This window comes from Erpetoichthys calabaricus, chromosome 3, assembly GCF_900747795.2.
Source record: "Erpetoichthys calabaricus chromosome 3, fErpCal1.3, whole genome shotgun sequence".
Lineage (NCBI taxonomy): Eukaryota > Metazoa > Chordata > Cladistia > Polypteriformes > Polypteridae > Erpetoichthys > Erpetoichthys calabaricus.
This window is the reverse complement of record NC_041396.2, coordinates 168,634,944-168,653,876: the sequence shown is the minus strand read 5'-3', so window position 1 is coordinate 168,653,876 and position 18,933 is coordinate 168,634,944. Positions and strand designations below refer to the sequence as shown.

At 42.8% G+C, this 18,933-nt stretch overlaps 1 protein-coding gene across 1 annotated transcript in view; it reads left to right on the top strand.

Annotated features, from left to right (window-relative positions):
* crnkl1 (crooked neck pre-mRNA splicing factor 1) overlaps positions 1 to 18,933 on the top strand; it is a 71,811-nt gene that overhangs the window by 40,238 nt on the left and 12,640 nt on the right. Inside the window, exons 10-11 of the mRNA XM_028797517.2 lie at positions 3,270 to 3,350; positions 3,633 to 3,872. Coding sequence (XP_028653350.2) covers positions 3,270 to 3,350; positions 3,633 to 3,872 — 321 coding nt within the window. The remainder of the gene's footprint in view (positions 1 to 3,269; positions 3,351 to 3,632; positions 3,873 to 18,933) is intronic.

Sequence of the window (18,933 nt, the reverse complement as noted above, 5' to 3'; positions counted from 1 at the left end):
TTTCCAAGTCCACAAAACGCATGTAGACTGGTTGGGCAAACTCCCATGCACCCTCCAGGACCCTGCTAAGGGTATAGAGCTGGTCCACTGTTCCGCGACCAGGACGAAAACCACACTTCCTCCTGAATCCGAGGCTCGACTATCCGACGGACCCTCCTCTCCAGGACCCCCGAATAGACTTTTCCAGGGAGGCTGAGGAGTGTGATCCCTCTGTAGTTGGAACACACCCTCCGATCCCCTTTCTTAAAGAGGGGGACCACCACCCCGGTCTGCCAATCCAGAGGCACTGTCCCTGATGTCCATGCGATGTTGCAGAGGCGTGTCAACCAAGACAGTCCTACAACATCCAGAGCCTTGAGGAACTCCGGGCGTATCTCATCCACCCCCGGGGCCCTGCCACCAAGGAGTTTTTTGACCACCTCTGTGACCTCAGTCCCAGAGATGGGGGAGCCCACCCGAGTCCCCAGGCTCTGCTTCCTCATTGGAAGGCATGTTAATAGGATTGAGGAGGTCTTTGAAGTACTCCCCCCACCGACCCACAACGTCCCGAGTCGAGGTCAGCAGCGCACCATCACCACCATATACAGTGTTGACACTGCACTGCTTCCCCCTCCTGAGACGCCGGACGGTGGACCAGAATCTCCTCAAAGCCGTCCGAAAGTCATTCTCCATGGCCTCCCCAAACTCCTCCCACGCCCGAGTTTTTGCCTCGGCAACCACCAAAGCTGCATTCCGCTTGGCCTGCCGGTACCTATCAGCTGCCTCCAGAGTCCCACAGGACAAAAGGGTCCTGTAGGACTCCTTCTTCCGCTTGACGGCATCCCTCACCGCCGGTGTCCACCAGCGGGTTCAGGGATTGCCGCCACGACAGGCACCGACCACCTTACGGCCACAGCTCCGGTCAGCTGCCTCAACAATAGAGGCACGGAACATGGCCCATTCGGACTCAATGTCCCCCCACCTCCCTCGGGATGTGGTCGAAGTTCTGCCGGAGGTGGGAGTTGAAGCTACTTCTGACAGGGGGCTCTGCCAGACGTTCCCAGCAGACCCTCACAACACGTTTGGGCCTACCAGGCCTGACCGGCATCCTCCCCCACCATCGAAGCCAACTCACCACCAGGTGGTGATCAGTTGACAGCTCTGCCCCTCTCTTCACCCGAGTGTCCAAGACGTGGCCGCAAGTCCGATGACACGACCACAAAGTCGATCATTGAACTGAGGCCTAGGGTGTCCTGGTGCCAAGTGCACATATGAACACCCCTATGCTTGAACATGGTGTTCTTTATGGACAATCCGTAACGAGCACAGAAGTCCAGTAACAAAACACTGCTCGGGTTCAGATCGGGGGGGCCATTCCTCCCAATCACGCCCTTCCAGGTCTCACGGTCATTGCCCACGTGAGCATTGAAGTGTCCCAGCAGAACGAGGGAGTCCCCAGAAGGTATGCCCTCTAGCACCCCCTCCAGGGACTCCAAAAAGGGTGGGTACTCCGAACTGCTGTTCGGTGCATACACACAAACAACAGTTAGGACCCGTCCCCCCACCCGAAGGCGGAGGGAGGCTACCCTCTCGTCTACCGGGGTAAACCCCAATGAACAGGCTCCAAGTCGGGGGGCAATAAGTATACCCACACCCGTTCGGCGCCTCTCACCAGGGACAACTCCAGAGTGGTAGAGAGTCCAGCCCCTCTCAAGGAGATTGGTTCCAGAGTCCAAGCTGTGCGTCGAGGTGAGTCCGACTATATCTAGCCGGAACCTCTCAACCTTGCGCACAAGCTCAGGCTCCTTCCCCTTCAGAGAGGTGACATTCCGCGTCCCAAGAGCTAGCTTCTGTAGCCGAGGATCGGACCGTCAAGGTCCCCGCCTTCGGCCACCACCCAATTCACACTGCACCCGACCTCCTTGGCCCCTTTCATAGGTGGTGAGCCCATGGGAAGGGGGACCCACGTTGCCTCTTCGGGCTGTACTCGGCCGAGCCCCATGGATGCAGGCCCGGCCACCAGGCGCTCGCCATCGAGCCCCACCTCCAGGCCTGGCTCCAGAGGGGGGCCAAACCTCCTATGATGAATGTCACTGAACAACCTTCTTTCAGACCTTTGGTAGTATTTATATGGATTAATTAAATGCTGTTATTTGAAACACATATCTCAGCAGGCTTTGAAATGTTTAAACTAAAATATAAGTGTCAAAATAATATATTGCTAATCAATAATGATAAAATCTATAGTCTACTTTGCTAAGGGCTAATTCTAGTCAGTTAAATGATCAATTGATACTACAGTGATCCCTCGCTATATCGCGCTTCGCCTTTCGCGGCTTCACTCTATCGCGGATTTTATATGTAAGCATATTTAAATATATATCGCGGATTTTTTGCTGGTTCGCGGATTTCTGAGGACAATGGGTCTTTTAATTTCTGATACATGCTTCCTCAGTTGGTTTGCCCAGTTGATTTCATACAAGGGACGCTATTGGCAGATGGCTGAGAAGCTACCCAACTTACTTTCTCTCTCTCTCTCTCTTGCGCTGACTTTCTCTGATCCTGACGTAGGGGGTGTGAGCAGGGGGGCTGTTCGCACACCTAGACGATACGGACGCTCGTCTAAAAATGCTGAAAGATTATCTTCACGTTGCTACCTTCTGTGTGCAGCTGCTTTGTGAAGCGACATGCTGCACGGTGCTTCGCATACTTAAAAGCTCAAAGGGCACATATTGATTTTTGACTTTGTTTTTCTCTGTCTCTCTCTCTCTCTCTCTCTCTCTCTCTCTCTCTCTCTCTCTCTCTCTCTCTCTCCCTGCTCCTGACGGAGGGGGTGTGAGCTGCCGCCTTCAACAGCTTTGTACCGGCGGTGCTTCGCATACTTAAAAGCCAAACAGCCCTATTGATTTGTTTGCTTTCCTCTCTGTTTCCTTTGAAGAGGAAGATATGTTTGCATTCTTTTAATTGTGAGACAGAACTGTCATCTCTGTCTTGTCATAGAGCACAGTTTAAACTTTTGAAAAAGAGACAAATGTTTGTTTGCAGTGTTTGAATAACGTTCCTGTCTCTACAACCTCCTGTGTTTCTGCGCAAATCTGTGACCCAAGCATGACAATATAAAAATAACCATATAAACATATGGTTTCTACTTCGCGGATTTTCTTATTTCGCGGGTGGCTCTGGAACGCAACCCCCGCGATGTAGGAGGGATTACTGTATATATCTTTTCTGGATAATTTTGGCATTTTAATGTGTAAAAATGGTGTCTTATATATTTTTTTGTTTTATAGTTTACCTTTGCTAAGCTGTGGCTACTATATGCACAGTTTGAGATCAGACAGAAAAATCTTCCATTTGCCAGAAAAGCACTGGTAAGTCAAGCTTTTCTTACATATGCATTATTTCCAAATTAACATTATTCTTTTTTACATAAATGAAAACTATATCAGTACCAAATACCAGATTTAAAAACAATTAACAAACGTCACAGAAAGGTAAGAGATCCTTTTGAAATAATATTTTTATCAACTTCACTGTGAATACCTTACAGTAACATAACAAAAAGACAACACAGTAGTATTCAATTTAAGTATACAAACATAACTTGTATTTTATCTTGCTTTCATTTAAACATGTAATCTTCCTTTTCTCAGGGTACATCAATAGGCAAATGTCCAAAAAACAAACTCTTCAAAGGATACATTGAATTAGAACTGCAGCTGAGAGAATTTGAACGCTGCAGAAAGCTTTATGAGAAATACCTAGAATTTGCTCCTGAAAACTGTACAACATGGATTAAGTTTGCTGAGCTGGAGACTATCTTGGGAGACACTGATAGAGCACGTGCCATATATGAACTTGCCATAAACCAGCCACGTCTTGATATGCCAGAGGTAATACTTACTTAATTTTTATTCTGAGATTGAATACATTTTGGATGGATGAGCCAGTTTACATTGCTATTGTGGACGCTGAAGTCGGGGAAAAAACAGTGGTAGACTAAAACCAATTTAAAATAGAAAGCAATTTCTTTACTCTTTATTCTTGGTGAGTTAAAGAGACTAAGAGACTGCCCCCCAAAGCTCAGTGCAACTGATTTGGGATCAGACGGACTGCTCAAAAAAGAAAACAATTACTCTCTTTTATTACCTAGCTTGTTCATTAGCCAAAGAGAGAAAAAAAAATAGCAGTTCATTTTGAGGTCAGACCTAGATTGCTGTAAGTTACGGTTACATCCTGATTTATTACATACAGGAGTATACCAAAATAAAGAGTTATCAGGCGCTCGCATTTTTAAGGAATACGCCCTTCTCAGTATACCCACACAAGACCAATTTAAGCAGTTTCTTATAGTTCGTTACATTAGTTATAAAGAGATTACATTCTTATAGCTTTAATATCTTCATTAGATTATTTTGTTTGGTTAGATTAATAATCCTTATTTATTAATCCATAAGGGACATGTTTACTTATAGTTTTAAGCAAGAATTCAGAAAACGATCACATTGAATTATAATATCACAGGTGCTCTGTTAGTATCAAGAGATCAGCATTTTCTCATGAAAGAATGCAAATTAGTCCCTTAAACTGCACAAGCTTAATTCTTTTTCTACATACAGTATATGAAAAACAAATCATATAGAAATAATAAATCATATAGCTCTCTGCAGCATGAGTAATACAAAATACAGTAATCCCCTCCTCCATCGCGGGGGGTTGCGTTCCAGAGCCACCCGCGAAATAAGAAAATCCATGAAGTACAAACCATATGTTTATATGGTTATTTTAGTATTGTCATGCTTGGGTCACAGATTTGCGCAGAAGAAACACAGGAGGTTGTAGAGAGACAGGAACGTTATTCAAACACTGCAAACAAACATTTGTCTCTTTTTCAAAAGTTTAAACTGCTTCATGACAAGACAGAGATGACAGTTCTGTCTCACAATTAAAAGAATGCAAACATATCTTCCTCTTCAAAGGAGTGCGTGTCAGGAGCACAGACTGTCAGAAAGAGAGAGGAAAGCAAACAAATCAATAGGGCTGTTTGGCTTTTAAGTATGTGAAGCACCGCCTATACAAAGCTGTTGAAGGCGGCAGCTCACACCCCCTCCGTCAGGAGCAGAGAGAGAGACAGAGAAAAAACAAACAAAAATCAGTACGTGCCCTTCGAGCTTTTAAGTATGCGAAGCACCGTGCACCATGTCGCTTCACAAAGCAGCTGCACAGAAGGTAGCAACGTGAAGATAATCTTTCAGCATTTTTAGACCAGCGTCCGTATCGTCTAGGTGTGCGAACAGCCCCCCTGCTCAATCCCCCTACGTCAGGATCAGAGAAAGTCGGCGCAAGAGAGAGAGAGAAAAAAGTAAGTTGGGTAGCTTCTCAGCCATCTGCCAATAGCGTCCCTTGTATGAAATCAACTGGGCAAACCAACTGAGGAAGCATGTACCAGAAATTAAAAGACCCATTGTCCGCAGAAATCCGCGAACCAGCAAAAAATCCGCGATATATATTTAAATATGCTTACATATAAATCCGCGATAGAGTGAAGCCGCGAAAGGCGAAGCGCGATATAGCGAGGGATTACTGTACAGTCCTTGGTATTTGTGAGTTAAATACTTATAATTATTACAGTTAATAATATTTTTTCTTCTTTGCACATAAAATGTGCACATTAAATAATCGGACTTCTGCATCATCATAGTTTGGAAAGAGTTCAGGAAAGGGATCGGGGGGATCGAAGAAAAGGTGGTGTACTGGGAGTCAGGGGTCAGCGCTGAGGAGATAAATCTTAGTAATGGAGGCATTAATAAACCCTTGTAGAAGGCTCGGATGCAAGGGATAAGACAGCATCACAAGAGCATGAAAACTGGCAGAGAAATAAAGACAGTTATGAAAATAGTTTTAATCCAACCAGCCCAAGAACTGAACCAATCTTTGGAAGAGTTCAAAAAAAGAGTCAGGTGTTCCTGGAGTTTTCTGCTAATTCGATAGATAGGGAGGTGAAGCCAGCTAAAGCACTGGTAGTAGAACTGTTCGGGGCAGTGTTGTTAGGAATAAAGGTACAGCAGCTGTTGCGGAACACAACACACACAATCCTCACTTTTCAGTTAGGAGCATTTCTAGCGTGTACTTCCTGACATTAAGATACACTTGAAAGGGCAACCAGGAAGTTATGTGCATCCTTAAAAATATCACAATTAAAAAAGATTATTGGGAAGGGATAAAACTAGGATATAGGGTTTAGCAATGGCACATGCATAACAAGAATCTGTTCTTAATTGTGTAATAGTAACCTTCAACCACTTATATCGCAGATTATCCTCTAAGAAAAAGGGAATAATCCCTTGACAGAGTCCCAACATAGAAAGTCCAAAAAATAACAAGAGCTTAATGAGTCAGTCCATTTTTTACAGTGAGATATGTGCATTCAAGAAAAGAGTCCTTCAACCTTCATGGTATTTGGGGTGTAGATAGGAGCACCTGGAATGGTCCCTCCAGCGAGGTTGATTCCAGTGTTTCCTTCGGGTGTCTCTGACAGTATCCAGGTTCCAATGGGGATCTGGAACTCCGTCGGTGGGGGACCGGTCCGCCAAGCCAGGTTAACCTGCTCGTGGACTTCCTTCAGGGAGGCTCGGAGGCCTGTAAGACGGGAGAGAAGATCATTGTCCACAGTATGCAGAGTGACATTTCCGATAATCGTGCCAACGGGCATGGGGCATCCAGTTAAAATTTCAAATGGCGACAGTCCCAACTGCCGATGTGTCCTTCCTCTCAACCCCATCAAGGCCAGGGGTAGAGCATCTGGCCAGGTTAAGTTTGTCCGCTCACAGATTTTTTCCAATTTTGATTTTAGGGTGCCCTTGCACCTTTCTACAGTACCTCCACTTTGGGGATGGTATTTGCAGTAATGATGTACATTTATCTGGAGCCAAGTAGTCAGCTCATTTATTACAGAATTCACAAAATGGGTGCCGTTATTGGTCTGCAGTTTCTGTGGTGTTCCCCATCTTGGAATAATTTATTTTATTAAAGCTTTAGCCACTGCCTTTGCATCGGCATGCTTAGAAGAAAAAGCGTCAACACACCAGGAGAACACATCCACAATTACAAGGCAGTATCGATATCCTTTGGACGGCGTTAGTTCAATGAAGTCCATATGAAGATGCTCAAATGGACCCACTGGTTTCAGGGTAACGGCGGGACTTACCTGAGTTCCTTTGCCTATATTGTACCTTTGACATAGGGCACACTGTTAGCAGAATTGTTCAGCATAAACAGAGAACCCTGTGGTTTCCCAATGTCGCTCGACATCCTGAGTCATAGTGTCTTTTCCTGCGTGATCCAGGCCGTGTGCGATTTTTGCCATTCCTGAAAAAGAAACCTTTGGGAGGGAAGGTTTGTTAGTTTGCTTTATGGGTCCAGACCCCATCAGAGAGTGATCCTTCTCGAGACCACTTTATCCTTTCTCAGTCAGTGGTGGCCGGCACTCTGTAAAGAAATAATTTGATTATCAGGGTCTTTGTCATCCCTCTGTTGAAATAAAAGTGACTGGTGTGTTGTTATAGGTGGCCTGTTTAGCAAAGTGATCAGCCAGTTCGTTTCCTTGGCTAACAGGGTCTTGTTTCCCAGTATGGGCTTGGCATTTAACTATTGCCAGTTTTGATGGGTTTTGTTATAGCTTCGAGAAAGGGATTCCACTAATTCTGATCTGGTTGTATGGGCTCACCAGTACTGGTTTTGAATCCCCTTAATTTCCATAATGCCCCATGACCACGGCAGACTCCAAAGGCATATCTGGAATCTGTATAGATGGTTATGACCTTACTTTCAGACAACTGGCAAGCTCGGGTGAGAGCTATTAGCTCAGCTGCTTGTGCGCTTAAACTAGAAGAGATTCGATTTGCTTCAAGTAAGTGGTCTCCTTTAACCACTGCATATCTGGTGGAAAGTGTTCCATCGTCTAATCGCAAGGAACAGCTGTCCACATAAAGTACTTCTCCTGTTTCTAGTGGAGTTTCCTGGAGGTCCGGCCTGGGTTCCAGGACCTTTGTTATCTCATCATGGCAGTCGTGTGGTTCCCCCTCTCCCTCAGTGGAGAGTAAGGTGGCCAGATTCAGAGTTGAACATCTTTCAATAGTGACATTTGACAGGGTACATAGTACATTTTGATAGTGTATTGCCCTTGCAGTAGTAAGGTGTGAGGTTTTGGCCTGGACTAAGATGGAGTGAACAGCGTGAGGCACTTTCACCGTCGGGGGACTCATAAGTCACCTGGAATAGTCCTCTCCACCTGGGCTGGTGCCAGTGTTTTCACTGTGTGTCTCTAATGAGAGCCCAAGTCCCAATTTATTGTGTCAGGTAATGAGGTAGATCACCACGTTTCCCTCACTTGTTCATGCACTCTATCTGTAAGGCACTACACAGATCTGTAAGGCACTACACAGACCTGAAAGAAAAGATGCACGATCATTGTTGACCATGTAGAGAGTAATTTTACATAGTGGAAAGCACATTAGCATAGGGTGGCCAGTAACAATCTCCAATAGTGACAGTCTTATTTAGTGATGAGTCCTTCCCCGCAGACCAGACAGAGCCAAAGGCAATGCATCAGGCCAAGATAGGCCTATTTGTTCAAAAATGTTTGCCAATTTTAAATTTTTAAGGTGGAATATATATGCTTCACCATCCCTCTGTGGATGGTACTTGCCGTAGTGGCAGACATCAATCTACAGCCACTGAGACAACTCTTGTAACAGAGTATTTACTTGCAATTTCTGAAGCAAACCCCAAATATGGGATGATTTTTTTTTTTTTTTTTTAAACTAGCGCTTTGGCCACTGACTTGGCATCTGCATGCCAGCATAGGAAAGCCTCCACCAAGCGTGAGAAAACATAGATGATTACTAAGCAATATTTTATATCCATGAGACGGGGTTAGTTAAAAAAAAATCTATCTGCAGATGTTCAAAGGGCCCTCCGGCATTTGGTGTTACAGCCGGACTTACCTGCAAGCCTTTTCCTACATTAAATCTTTGGCATAATGTACACCTCTTACAGAACTGATCAGCAAAGTTAGAAGAACCCCAGACGTGACAGGATTGTTGCACCTGTGCCATCATTGCGTCTCTGGAAGGGTGGGCCAGACCATGCGCAGCCTTTGCAATACCTGGAAAGGAAGCTTTTGGGAAAAAGGATGTTTAGTTAATGGATGGATCCAAATTCCTTTCGGATCTTTTTCTGATCCCTCTTTCTGCCACATTTTTATCTCCTTTTCCGTTGCTACAGTTTGTAGAGAGAAAACTGCATCCTCGGGTGACTCTTGTTCCTCCTTCTGTTATAGAAATAAAGAGGTTAGTGGTGAAGTGGGATCCCAGGCGGCTTTCTTTGCCTACATGTCTGCTTGCGCATTTCCGTCACTCACTGGATTCGTTTTTCCCCTTGTGAGCTTGACACTTCACTACCGCAAGTGCACCTGTCAAGTGAGATGTTCTTGCCTTTTACTAAGATGGAATGTACAGCATGTGGGTACCTTAACAGTTAATAGACTCATGAGAACAACATCTGAGCATGCTAATATGGGTCTCTGTTGTTGAGTTAATACTGCAGTCATACACCCCCCTTTCTCGTCCACGAACAGTGTGAAAAGACGAGACTAGCCCGGAAGTCGTAATGCAGGCGCAGACATCAAAATTTATTGTATATCAGTTAAAGCAGGGGTCCCCAACCCCCGGGCCGCAGCCGTCTGACAGCCGGGCAATGGAGACACACTCAGACTTTTCAAACTTTTTCGTGCTTTGCAGCCGGGCACAGAGAGGAGAGAGACCGAGGTGAGAGAGTATTACAACAAAATATTTTTATGGTCCCGGCAGTTCCCCCATATGACACAAGTCTATAGAAATCTTGTTACTACCAAGTACATTCAGCAGATACTTTCATTACAGCGAAGTGACCTTGAAATGCTTGAATGAATCATCCACAGAGCAGTTAGATCTGTGGTCGCAGCTTAGTTGTGCACATTTGCACAACGATCCCTAAACAGAAACATTGTAAAAAAAATTGTTTCTTTCGAACTTTCCTAGTTTTTTTTTTTTTTTTTTTTTGCTGTTTTTGTTTTCTGTGGTTTTCAGTGATACCTTTTGCTTATTGCTTGTCAACATTTGAAAAACATCCATTGGAATTTAACTCATTGTCACCCTCCTATAGAAACGGCAGACACGAAAAAAAACGATAACAGTGTTAATGTTTGTGATGTGCAATCTGTTGGAATGACAAATGCAATGCATATGTCTTTGTTATATGCAAAAAAAGAAGAAAAATCTCAGGTTGCAAACGTATGGGAACTGCTGCATTTGAAGACAGTTTTTATGTGGTTCAGTTATGCTTGTTCAAGAAACATTCCTATTAATGCGCCACTCATTCAAGAAAATGTGAGGTTTCTAAACTCTCTTGGGACCTACGTCAACGGGACAACATGCCAAAGAGCATCCCGAAATGCGATCACCACGTCTATTTAAGACTGTTTATCTGTTGCCGGGGCAACAGCAGGCTTATAGCTCTACTGTGAAGCAATAGCAGAGTGATGTTCCCGTTGGGTGGGGGGGATCCCAAAAGAGTTCAGAAATCTCAATATGTGAACTGGCATTCAGGCACTAGGGCACCCCACTTTTACCCACTCTGCAGACTCCGTATCCAGCCAGGCTGGAGGAGTGCCGGAAGAGCCTGAGGAGGAAAATCTGAGGCAGCGTTGGAGCAGCAGCACGTGGGGCAGAGGCAGAAGATACCCATTGTTCAAGTTGGCAGATAAAGTGGCTGCATTCAAAGCCAAACTTGATTTATGGGGCCGACAAGTGAACATTTGGGGATTTTTTTATATGTTTCAAACGTTAGCAGAGGTTGTTAAAGATATCAAGCCAGGGCCTTCTTTCTTCCCAGCTGGTGTATGATCACCTATCTCAGCTTTCAATTCAGTTTGAGCATTATTCCCAACCACAAAAGACATGAGAAGTGCACAGAATTTATATCCAAGCAAATCAGCTTCTTCCTAGAGACAAACACGCCCACAGAGGATTCTGCAGGAACACTCTGGGAAACTCTAAAGGCCTTCTTAAGAGGACAGATTATTTCATTTGTTTCCCACAGATTTAAATTAGAAACCAAGAAAATGTCAGAGCCAAGAAGCGAAATTACTAGAATAGATGAAGAACAAGCCAGGCGTCCAAGCAAAGCTCTCCACAGGAAAAGGCAGGCCCTGCACACAGAACTTAACATCTTAACAACTAAAGAAACTGAACAACTTATTTATAAGTCTAGACATCATTACTATGAACACGGAGAAAAAGCTAATAAGCTTTTAGCTCAACAAATTCACAAACAAGAAGTTCGCAATGCAATACCAGTAATTACCAACACGAATGGAGAAGAAATTATAGACCATAAAAATATAATGCACACATTTAGAGATTATTATAAATCCTTATATTCTACTGAGCTCAAAGAAGACAACACACAATCTAATGCATTTCTGGATACATTACAGACACCACAAATAGATGCTTTAAGTGCTGAGGAACTGGATAAACCTCTAACGCTAACAGAATTACTAGATGCTATAAAGTCATTACAAACCGGGAAATCAGCAGGCCCTGATGGTTACCCCGTAGAATTTTATAAGAAATTCTCCACTTGGCTAGCTCCCCTCTTATTGGCAACATTTACAGAAGCTAGAGACACCAAATACTACCTCAAACATTTCGACAAGCATTAATCACCGTCTTTCCTAAACAAAATAAGGACTTGTTACAATGTGCATCATACAGACCAATTTCACTCCTGAATAATGATGTTAAGATACTCTCAAAAATCATAGCTAGAAGGATGGAGAAAGTGCAGCCCTCGGTAATATCACAGGATCAAACTGGATTTATTAAAGGCCGACATCTATCTTCCAATCTCCAACGCTTGTTTAATGTTATATATTCACCAGCAAAATCAAACACCCCAGAGATATTACTATCATTAGAAGCAGAAAAAGCATTTGATATGATTGAATGGAACTACCTTTTCACTGCATTGGAGAAATTTGGGTTTGGGCCCGAATATTTGTGCATGGATCAAACTACTGTATACCAATCCAGGAGCTTCAGTTTGTATTAATAACATTTGCTCAGACTACTTTAAGCTAGAACGTGGCACCAGACAAGGATGTCCCTTGTCACCACTGCTGTTTGCAATCGCCCTTGAACCACTGGCGGTTCACTGCCGAAATTCTTATCAGATAAAGGGGATTGTCAGAGAAGGACTGGAACAGAAAATTTCTCTATATGCAGATGATATGGTTTTATATATATCAGACCCAGAAAACACTGTCCCTGCAGTTCTAACAGCACTAACAGAATTTCAAAAGATTTCTGGTCTTAAAATTAATCTGAATAAAAGTACAGTAATCCCTCCTACATCGCAGGGGTTGCGTTCCAGAGCCACCCACGAAATAAGAAAATCCGCGAAGTAGAAACCATATGTTTATATGGTTATTTTTAGATTGTCATGCTTGGGTCACAGATTTGCGCAGAAACACAGGAGGTTGTAGAGAGACAGGAATGTTATTCAAACACTGCAAACAAACATTTGTCTCTTTTTCAAAAGTTTAAACTGTGCTCCATGACAAGACAGAGATGACAGTTCTGTCTCACAATTAAAAGAATGCAAACATATCTCCTCTTCAAAGGAAGTGTGTGTCAGGAGCACAGAATGTCACATAGATAGAGAAAACAATCTCTAGCAAACAAATCAATAGGGCTGTTTGCTTTTAAGTATGCGAAGCACCACGGCACAAAGCTGTTGAAGGCAGCAGCTCACACCCCCTCCGTCAGGAGCAGGGAGAGAGAGAGAGACAGAGTTTTGTTTTTCAGTCAAAAATCAATACGTGCCCTTCGAGCTTTTAAGTATGCGAAGCACTGTGCAGCATGTCGTTTCAGGAAGCAGCTGCACAAAAGATACCAACGTGAAGGTAATCTTTCAGCATTTTTAGACGAGCGTCCGTATCGTCTAGGTGTGCGAACAGCCCCCCTGCTCAATCCCCCTACGTCAGGATCAGAGAAAGTCTGCGCAAGAGAGAGATAGAGAAAAGTAAGCAATCTAGCTCTCAGCCATCTGCCAATAGCGTCCCTTGTATGAAATCAACTGGGTAAACCAACTGAGGAAGCATGTATCGGAAATTAAAAGACCCCTTGTCCGCAGAAATCCGCGAACCAGCAAAAAATCCGCGATATATATTTAAATATGCTTACATATAAAATCCGCGATGGAGTGAAGCTGCGAAAGGCGAAGCGCGATATAGCGAGGGATCACTGTATACTCTTTCCAGTGAATTCACACAAGCATATAATATCAGATTGGACACCCTACCTTTTACCATAGCAGATCAGTTTAAATACCTAGAGGTAATTATCACAAGTAAACATAAAGCTCTTTATCAACAAAATTTTGCCGTCTATATGGAAAAAATTAAGCAAGACCTGGATAGATGGTCAACCCTTCATCTCACTCTAGCTGGAAGAATTAACACTGTTAAGATGAATATCCTTCCTAAATTTCTTTTTTTATTTCAAAACATTCCAATATATATCAATAAATCGTTTTTAAACAGTTAGATTCAACAGTAACCTCATTCATTTGGAACTCAAAACACCCACGTATCCGAAGAGCGACCTTACAAAGACCTCAGGCAGAAGGTGGCATGGCTTTACCTAATTTTCAGTTTTATTACTGGGCAGCAAACATACAAGCCATAAAAACCTGGACACAAATAAATGAACATACACAGGCTTGGTCCGCAATAGAAATAAATTCCTGTAGTACTTCTTTATACTCCCTGCTCTGCTCTCCAATAAATACAAGTTATCGCAAATATACTAATAACCCAATTGTGCTTTACTCACTTAGAATATGGAACCAAATTAGAAAGCATTTTAAGATGGAAAATCTTTTATCGGTGGCACCTCTGCAAGAAAACCACCTCTTTCAACCTTCTCAAACATATCCAGTTTTTAATACCTGGAAAAGTTTTGGGATTAAAATGCTCAGAGATCTTTATATAGACAACATATTTGCATCTTTTGAACAATTACGTTCAAAATTCAACCTCCCAGCTACACATTTCTTTCACTATCTTAAAATTAGAAATTGTGTTAAACAGAAATTGCCCGATTTTCCCCACCTTGCACCCTCCACAAAGCTGGAAAAAATACTGCTCAATGCCGAGGAATTAAACACCATTTCCACATTATATAAAATCCTATTAGAGTCCCTACCTTTCAAAGATCCAAGAGGACATTGGGAAGAAGATCTCTTAATCAATATATCAGAAAAGGAGTGGAAGGTAGCAAAGCAGAGAATTCACTCGAGCTCCATATGCGCAAAGCATACAATTATTCAACTAAAAATTATATATCGAGCTCATCTGTCTCGCTTAAAACTGTCCAAAATGTTTCCAGGGCAAGATCCAACCTGCGAACACTGCAACCAAGCTCCTGCCTCACTGGGTCACATGTTCTGGGTCTACACCAAATTAACATCATTTTGGACAAAAATTTTTAAGTGCCTTTCAGACAGCCTTGGGGTCACAATCCCTCCTAATCCACTAACAGCTGTGCCGGCAATTTCCTAACATTCCAAGAACAGACATAACTTGCCGCCTTGTAGACTATGCACATTCCCCTGAAGTCAAATCATGACCCAGGTATTTCACTTTTCTTTAATCAGTTGCAACTTTTTCCGGAACACTTTGTGCCTGATTTCCACTAGGAAGACCAACAAAGCCTTTGTGCCTTTTTCGCATTATTCCTGAGCCTCAGAGCATAAAAGCAACTCAGCTACATATTGCACCAGGACACTACCCCCCCTTTGGCCAATAACCTTTCAATTTTTATCTTGTCTAATTCTTGTCCATACACGCATCCCTTTAAAAGTGAATGCGAACCAGAACTGGGAGTCAGGGTGAACAGGAATTGAAAAGAAAGCATCCGCGAGATCAGTAACAGAAAACAACATAGCAGTGGACGGGATTATAGAGAGAATAGTGGAAGGAGTCGGGCGTATAGAAGTCCTAAGGTGTATAGCAGCATTTACTCCACGGAGGTCCTGAACGAACTGTCATGAGCTATCTGCTTTTCTAACTGGAAGAATAGGAGAGTATCGGATCGGAATAATAGCACCCTGCTTAACTAAGTCAGCATGAACAATGGTAATACCGGCCTCAGCCTCAAGCGAAAAAAGATATTATGCACAAGATAAACAGAAGAATGACTTTGGGAAAATGACCAAGGGTTCAACATGAGCTATTCAGACAAAATATTATTTCCCTTGTACCCAGAGAGATGAGTGGAGCGAATCGAACTAAAGATTTGAAGGGTAAACGGCATGGGTGTAGGTGGAGAGGTGGAAGGTAAATGAAAGAGCGATTGGGTTACAGGTACAACGCGTCCTACTGTAATTTCCTTTACAGATCCATCTAGGATGGACCAAATATTAGGTCCTACATGCTCCCAGTCCTCCCCTTCCTGACATGCTAATACCCATTGTCTCACATTATGCCACTAAAAGCAAGCGGATTTAGCAATGGGGATATGTGGGACAGAACCACTCCAGAAGAAAAGCAGTTGTTGTGACAAAAGAGAGATACTGCTCTAGCCAATTCTGCTGAGATATAACAGTTCGTTATGCAAATAGTCTCTTTTTCTGATAGCAGCAGCTAAAAAGTCCGAGAGCCACACTTCACCATAATACAGTCCAAAAAATCATGCAATACACTGAAAAGATTTTGAATACTGTAATCCAAGAGGAACCCAGGACAGCAGAGATTTTTTTGCTGTTTTGAGAAAAACATGAACAATCAAGGCATCATAAGAGCATGTAATGGTGGTGGGTCAGTATGTTGTTCTGATGTGACCTTCACTCCCTTTTTAGTAATTGAGATGCAAAGGCACAGGCGGGCCATCAAGTCTGTCTAAATAAGTTCACTGGGCATTAGAGGGCTGATATATTTTGCATTTATTTGTGCTTGTAACTGTCCACTGAATACTGAAGTGGCCACTATCAACCCCCTGTCATCCCAGAGTCTCATTCCCTCGCCCTCTCACATCATTTCAGCTTGGAATTAGCTTCTTTCTAAGTACCTGAATCCATTCTGCAGCATTTGGCTTATACATGTCATGTAACTGTTTCTCCACCGTCGTGAACTGGTTCAGCAATTCCTGCACCACCTTTTTTAATTCTTGCAGGTCCCAGTTTCTTTGCATCATCAAGGTGGGACGGTCAGGCTGTTGTACATTATATTGCGGAATGGGCACTTGTATTAATGATGCTTGAAATTCCATCCTTTCATATTCATGTTTGACCCTGAGGGGTCAGAATCAGGGCTTATGAGGCATCCCTTTCCCCCGAGCTGTGTCTTTGCCTCAGTACTTGCTTGCACCAATCATAACTGAGGTCGGTAGTGATCTCTACCCTCTTCTTCATCTCTCTCTGGCTGAAACTGTTCATTTTACAAATCATTGAGACCATCTTCTTCCTCTCCCTCATTAATTCCACCAGCTGCCCCAAGGTGTGGTGATGGACTATTGTCCTCAAAGGGAGGGGAAACGCATGCTGACGCTAAATCAACGTATAATCTGTTCTTCTTCTTTTTATCTATATTGTTTTTATTTACTTATTCTTCCTTCTTTTGTCCGGACTTTTGGGATGGTTCTTGCATTATCAAGAACAAATTTTCTTTTTCCCAGCCAACACAGGGCGCCAGCCCACCGCAGTGCATGCACACACTAGGGACAATTTAGAATCACCAATGCACCTAACCTGCATGTCTTTGGACTGTGGGAGGAAACCGGAGTACCCAGAGGAAACCCACGCAGACACGGGGAGAACATGCAAACCCGGATCTCCTAACTGCGAGGCAGCAGCGCTACCCACTGCGCCACCGTGATGCCCATACAAAATACAGTCCTTGGTATTTGTGAGTTAAATACTTACAATCATTACAGTTAATAATGTTTTTTTCTTCCTCACCATTTTTTTTTTTTTTTTGTGAAAATGTAAGTACATGTTATGGTAAATGAGCAAAGTTTTTTGTTCAGTCAGTTTTTTTTTATATTTGCTTAATCTGGCTGGGTGCTTTCCAAATTCTATTTTCAACAATATGGGGTATCCTTGGTGGTGAAGAACATTCTTCACAATGTTTTCCACCACTAATTCTGTCCATTTTCACTTAATTCCATGTTCATTATAGTGCACCTCTTTACTTGGTCATTTCTACCTTTCCCTCTTTATGTCTACAACAACAACAACAACATTTATTTATATAGCACATTTTCATACAAAAAGTAGCTCAAAGTGCTTTACATAATGAAGAGAAGAAAAATAAAAGACAAAATAAGAAATTAAAATAAGACAACATTAGTTAACATAGAAAGGAGTAAGGTCCGATGGCCAGGGTGGACAGAAAAAACAAAAAAAAACTCCAGAAGGCTGGAAAAAAAAATAAAATCTGTAGGGGTTCCAGGCCACGAGACCGCCCAGTCCCCTCTGGTCTAAACTTGCCAAGCCTGTTATTGGCTTACCTATTTTCTCCATAGTCCTTCTATAAGTCTAAATTTCAACTCTCCTTCAATGATACTGTGGATCTTCCCCAAATTCTTATGACACTGTAATTTTGCTTCCTGTTCCTCCTCCTTTGAATACATCTCATTTTTGTATATACCTTCTGCATAGTTTCCTTCAGTACCATAGTGGCTCCTTTTAAAAGTTAAAATAGTGCTCAGCTCAACAAACTTGCTCAGTGTACCTACTGTAAATAGTCTTCTTGTTTTTTTTCTGAAAGAACTGAATTGCTGATATATAAATGCACATTTAGTACACTTTCAGCAGGATTCATTCCTGATGCATGTAGTTGCCCTTTCTTGCTATTAGATTTTTCTCTCAGTCCATGCACTTAAGAGAAAAAGACAATACTGCTTGTATATAGCACTTTTTAAGGCACTCAGGAGTGTTTTACATAGAGAGTGAGGAGCCACTTCAACCACTACCAATTGTAGCATCCACCTTCATGATGCAATGGCAACCATTTTGTGCCAGCATGCTAACCACACACTGGTTATTAGGTGGTAAAAGGGTGAGAGAGATTGTTAGCCAGTTTGGGACGGGGGATGATGAAGGACTAGAATGACTAAGCTGTGATGGACAAATTAGCTGGAAAACCCCTTACTCTTTATGAAAGTTGCACAGTGATCTGTTATTTCTACAGATAGATAGGGCCTCTGTTTTAGTCTTATCTAGAGGATGGCGCCAATTTTTACAGCTCTGTTTTTCTCAGCACTGCTCTGGAGAATTGAGATCCACAAACAGATCACAGGGTAAGTGCCCCCTGCTGGCCTCACCAGCACCTCTTCCAGCAGCAGCCCAAGCTTTTCCTGAATGGTCTTTCATGCAAGTACATGGTCAAGCCTGAACATGCTTAGCTTCTGGAGGATTACCTGTTCTGAACTGCATGTGTTGTGGCTGCTGGATGAGTTTCTCACATCATAGTCGCCACCCTTGCTATATGCCTACACATACAGTATATCCACTAATTCAGTGCTTTCTTGCTCTTAAACAAACAAATAAAACATATCTATACACATTTTCTTTAAATTGATTTGTTAATGTACAAATAATAATTAGATGGAATTGTCTAACTGTGCGTGGCTGGTAATGAAGAAAAAAGTCTACTCAGATTCCTCATTTTCTTGGCCTCTATCATCCAGGTGTATAAGGAGTACTCCAAAAATGCACCACAGATGCAGCCAAGAGTATTGGTACCCTTTCACTATTTAAAAAGAAATCAAATTTTCCGTGAAATAAGTTGAAATTGACCAAAGTAATTGGCATCCACCTTTCTTTATTCCATATTCTATAGAGAAGACA